The 1863-nt window shown below is 42.9% G+C and overlaps 1 protein-coding gene across 1 annotated transcript; it reads left to right on the top strand.

The window, feature by feature from the left end:
* Positions 1-650: 650 nt before the first annotated feature.
* Positions 651-1643, top strand: LOC149811407 (uncharacterized). The gene is made up of 2 exons (XM_089993876.1): positions 651-705; positions 1321-1643. The coding sequence occupies exons 1-2, from the start codon at positions 651-653 to the stop codon at positions 1641-1643; spliced, it is 378 nt and encodes a 125-aa protein (XP_089850002.1).
* Positions 1644-1863: the final 220 nt, after the last annotated feature.

Genomic DNA, 1863 nt, shown 5'->3' with positions numbered 1-1863 from the left:
CCCCGTAGTCTATTGCCATCCTTTAGAAGGACGGGGGATGGGGCGGGGCGGGGCTAGGTGGGGATCGTGGCTGGGACGGGGTGGGGCGGGGAAAAGTGTAAGTCCATCCCCGCCTCCATCCCCGTTTGGGGATGGATTTTAACCTTCGTCCCCGCCTCCATCCCTGTTTCATACCCTTCATCCCCGATCCAAACGGGGTGAGGCGGGCGGGGCCCCGCTTTCCCCTGGTCTACTGCCATCCCTAGGTGCTGTTGTTGCTGATATGCCCTCCATTTTTTTGTTGGGTCCCACAACGGACGAAAAAAGATCAGGTGCAATGTGATTGCACACTTTTAAAGTGCTGCTGCACCTGATCATCCTCCAACTTGGAGATAGGACCTGTCAGTTGCAACAGCACACTAAACAGTGTGCAATCACATTGCACCTGATCCTCCCTCACAACTGACAGGCTGTACCCCAGGGGGAGGGCAGATCAGGTGCAGCGTGCAATGTGATTGCACCTGATCCGCCTTCCATAAAATCTACCTTTTATATTTATAGACCGATATACGTAGTATGTTTTAGGCAACAAAAGATCGTATATTTCAGAATCTTCAACCACATAAAACCCGCAAACCAAAGAAAAAAGAGAACCAATGCAACAATCAACAATGGCTTCTCACCATGCCTTGCTTGCTTTGCTCATCCTTGTCATCTTTGCCCATGGTAAACCTCTCTCTCTCTCTCTCTCTTTCTCTTTATATATATATATATATATATATATATATATATATATATATATATATATATATATATATATATATATGCCCACATAAAAAACTAATTAAAAGGTAAGCCTGTGCCATGCTTAAGGCGCAGGATCGAATCCCTCTGTTTCTGGAAGGGGTCAGACCATAGTGACAAATATCACGAGATTTATGAAAAAATCTCGCGATAATATCGTGAGAAATTGCTTGAAAGTTTAAAATGGCAATTTCTCGTGAGATTTTCAAAATATTGCGAGATTTATGAAAAAAACATAAATACTGTGATTTAAACACGATATTTACATTTTAAACGGCTATTTATCGTGAAAAAATCATGTATTTTTATTTTAAATAATTTTTATTAATATTTTCTTATAAATTTTTTATATTTTTAATTAATTTTTTTATTGCCGAGATTTTGCCAAAAAATGTGAGATTTATGAATTTTTTTCGATTTCTTGCAAGGTTTTGAAAAACGAGAAATTGCCGATAAAAAAGTTTGTCACTATGGGTCAGACCAACCCCAGGCTTGCTTTTAAAAAAAAAATTAAGGGTTTGGGTTCACTTTGTTCAGCGAGGGGTCAAGAGCAATGTGAGAAGGCTACGAGCTTTACGATCTCTCAAAGAAAGACGGGACAGACGATCAGAAGGCAGCCCGAGTGGGAGGCCATCCTCCAGAGCAATTGCACCTGCGATCAGGTAAAGGTCACGTTATACTGCCCCAACTTCTACAGCACGGAGCCCTATGACCCCAACACCATATGTAAGGTCGGGGAGAGCTGCCTCCTCAACAAGGGCGGGGCCATCCGCTACAAGCAGCAGCTCACCTTCCGCTACGCCAACAACGATGCCGCTGCCTTCCAACTGCTCTCCCATCACCTCACCAACTGCGCCTGATCGTTAGCTACCTCCCTCCTTCATTAGTGGGAGCATTCATGGTTCTAAGGTTGCTTAGAAATGGTGTGGTGTTGTAATTGATTGCTTCTCTGCTAGTGAATTTGATTGGTTGATATCAAATACTTTGTTGCTCCACCCTTCTGTTAGGGCTAGTTAATTTGATTGGTTGATATCAAAGGATTTCCTTGCACTATTCTTTTAACAGAAGCCCATGCTGGAA

Source organism: Nuphar pumila, chromosome 17 (genome assembly GCF_984573655.1).
Source record: "Nuphar pumila chromosome 17, dmNupPumi1.hap1.1, whole genome shotgun sequence".
Lineage (NCBI taxonomy): Eukaryota > Viridiplantae > Streptophyta > Magnoliopsida > Nymphaeales > Nymphaeaceae > Nuphar > Nuphar pumila.
The sequence above is the reverse complement of the archived record's forward strand: the minus strand, read 5'-3'. Positions and strand labels throughout refer to the sequence as shown.

What these genes read in the sequence shown, in the direction of transcription:
- LOC149811407 (XM_089993876.1), top strand. Translation starts at nt 651, where the DNA reads ATGGCTTCTCACCATGCCTTGCTTGCTTTGCTCATCCTTGTCATCTTT. An exon ending in CCTTGTCATCTTTGCCCATG is followed by an intron (nt 706 to 1,320) that starts GTAAACCTCTCT and finishes CACTTTGTTCAG; the next exon opens with CGAGGGGTCAAGAGCAATGT.